The sequence below is a fragment of the Gavialis gangeticus genome, unplaced genomic scaffold, assembly GCF_001723915.1.
Source record: "Gavialis gangeticus isolate Ggan-Ray unplaced genomic scaffold, GavGan_comp1, whole genome shotgun sequence".
NCBI lineage: Eukaryota > Metazoa > Chordata > Crocodylia > Gavialidae > Gavialis > Gavialis gangeticus.
The window spans coordinates 95,800,341-95,801,085 of NW_017729031.1; the positions used below are offsets into that span (position 1 = coordinate 95,800,341).

Genomic DNA, 745 nt, shown 5'->3' on the forward strand with positions numbered 1-745 from the left:
AATTACCCGCAATCCATAAATGCCCTGCATAGCCACAGCATGGAGCATGGCATGATGCGATACTCCCTCACTCCCCAAACCCAGCACAACTGATGCCCCTTCGCCCCCAGCCTGCAGCCCCCTGCCCCCTGGGTGCCCCTCACTCCCAACCCACAGGCCCAGCCCCCACCCAGGCTCACCAGCAGGTCCTGGGGGTCCTCACGGTTGCCAGCCAGCCCATAGGTGGGGATCTCCCCCAGCGTGCGGCAGAACTCGGAGGTAGCATTGAAGACGATGGCCCCCTTTCGCTCTGGCTCCGCCCCTGCCTCCTCCGGCTCCATCCCCATGTCTGCATCCAGCCCCGGCCCTGCCCGGGCCAGACGCCGCACTGCCTCTGCCACCTGCCAGGAGACACGAAATGTCAGGCCAGGGGGCCTACCAGGTTTAGACACTGCCGCACCTGGGCCTGTCAAGCTCTGGATCATGGTCCTTGTCTGTCTGTGGATCTAAACGTGAATCTCTTTGTCCATCTGTCTGTGGGTCCATCTGTCTGTCTATGTCCGAGTCCATCTGTGTCTACACCAGGACCTGTCTGGGTCTATCTGGATCTAGGCCTGGGTCTGTCCATCCTTCTGGCTCTGGGTTTGTCCATCTGTCTAGGTTTGGATCCACCTGTCCGGGCCTGGCTCTGGGTCTATTTCAGTCTGGATCTGTCCCTACATCTTGCCTACGTGTTCCAGGGGGTTGAGACACTAGACACAGCAGG

The 745-nt window shown here is 60.5% G+C and overlaps 1 protein-coding gene across 1 annotated transcript in view; it reads right to left on the minus strand.

Annotated features, from left to right (window-relative positions):
- SART1 (squamous cell carcinoma antigen recognized by T-cells 1) overlaps positions 1 to 745 on the minus strand; it is a 33,369-nt gene that overhangs the window by 9,645 nt on the left and 22,979 nt on the right. The window contains exon 13 of the mRNA XM_019522893.1: positions 180 to 380. Within this exon, the coding sequence (XP_019378438.1) occupies positions 180 to 380 (201 nt within the window). The remainder of the gene's footprint in view (positions 1 to 179; positions 381 to 745) is intronic.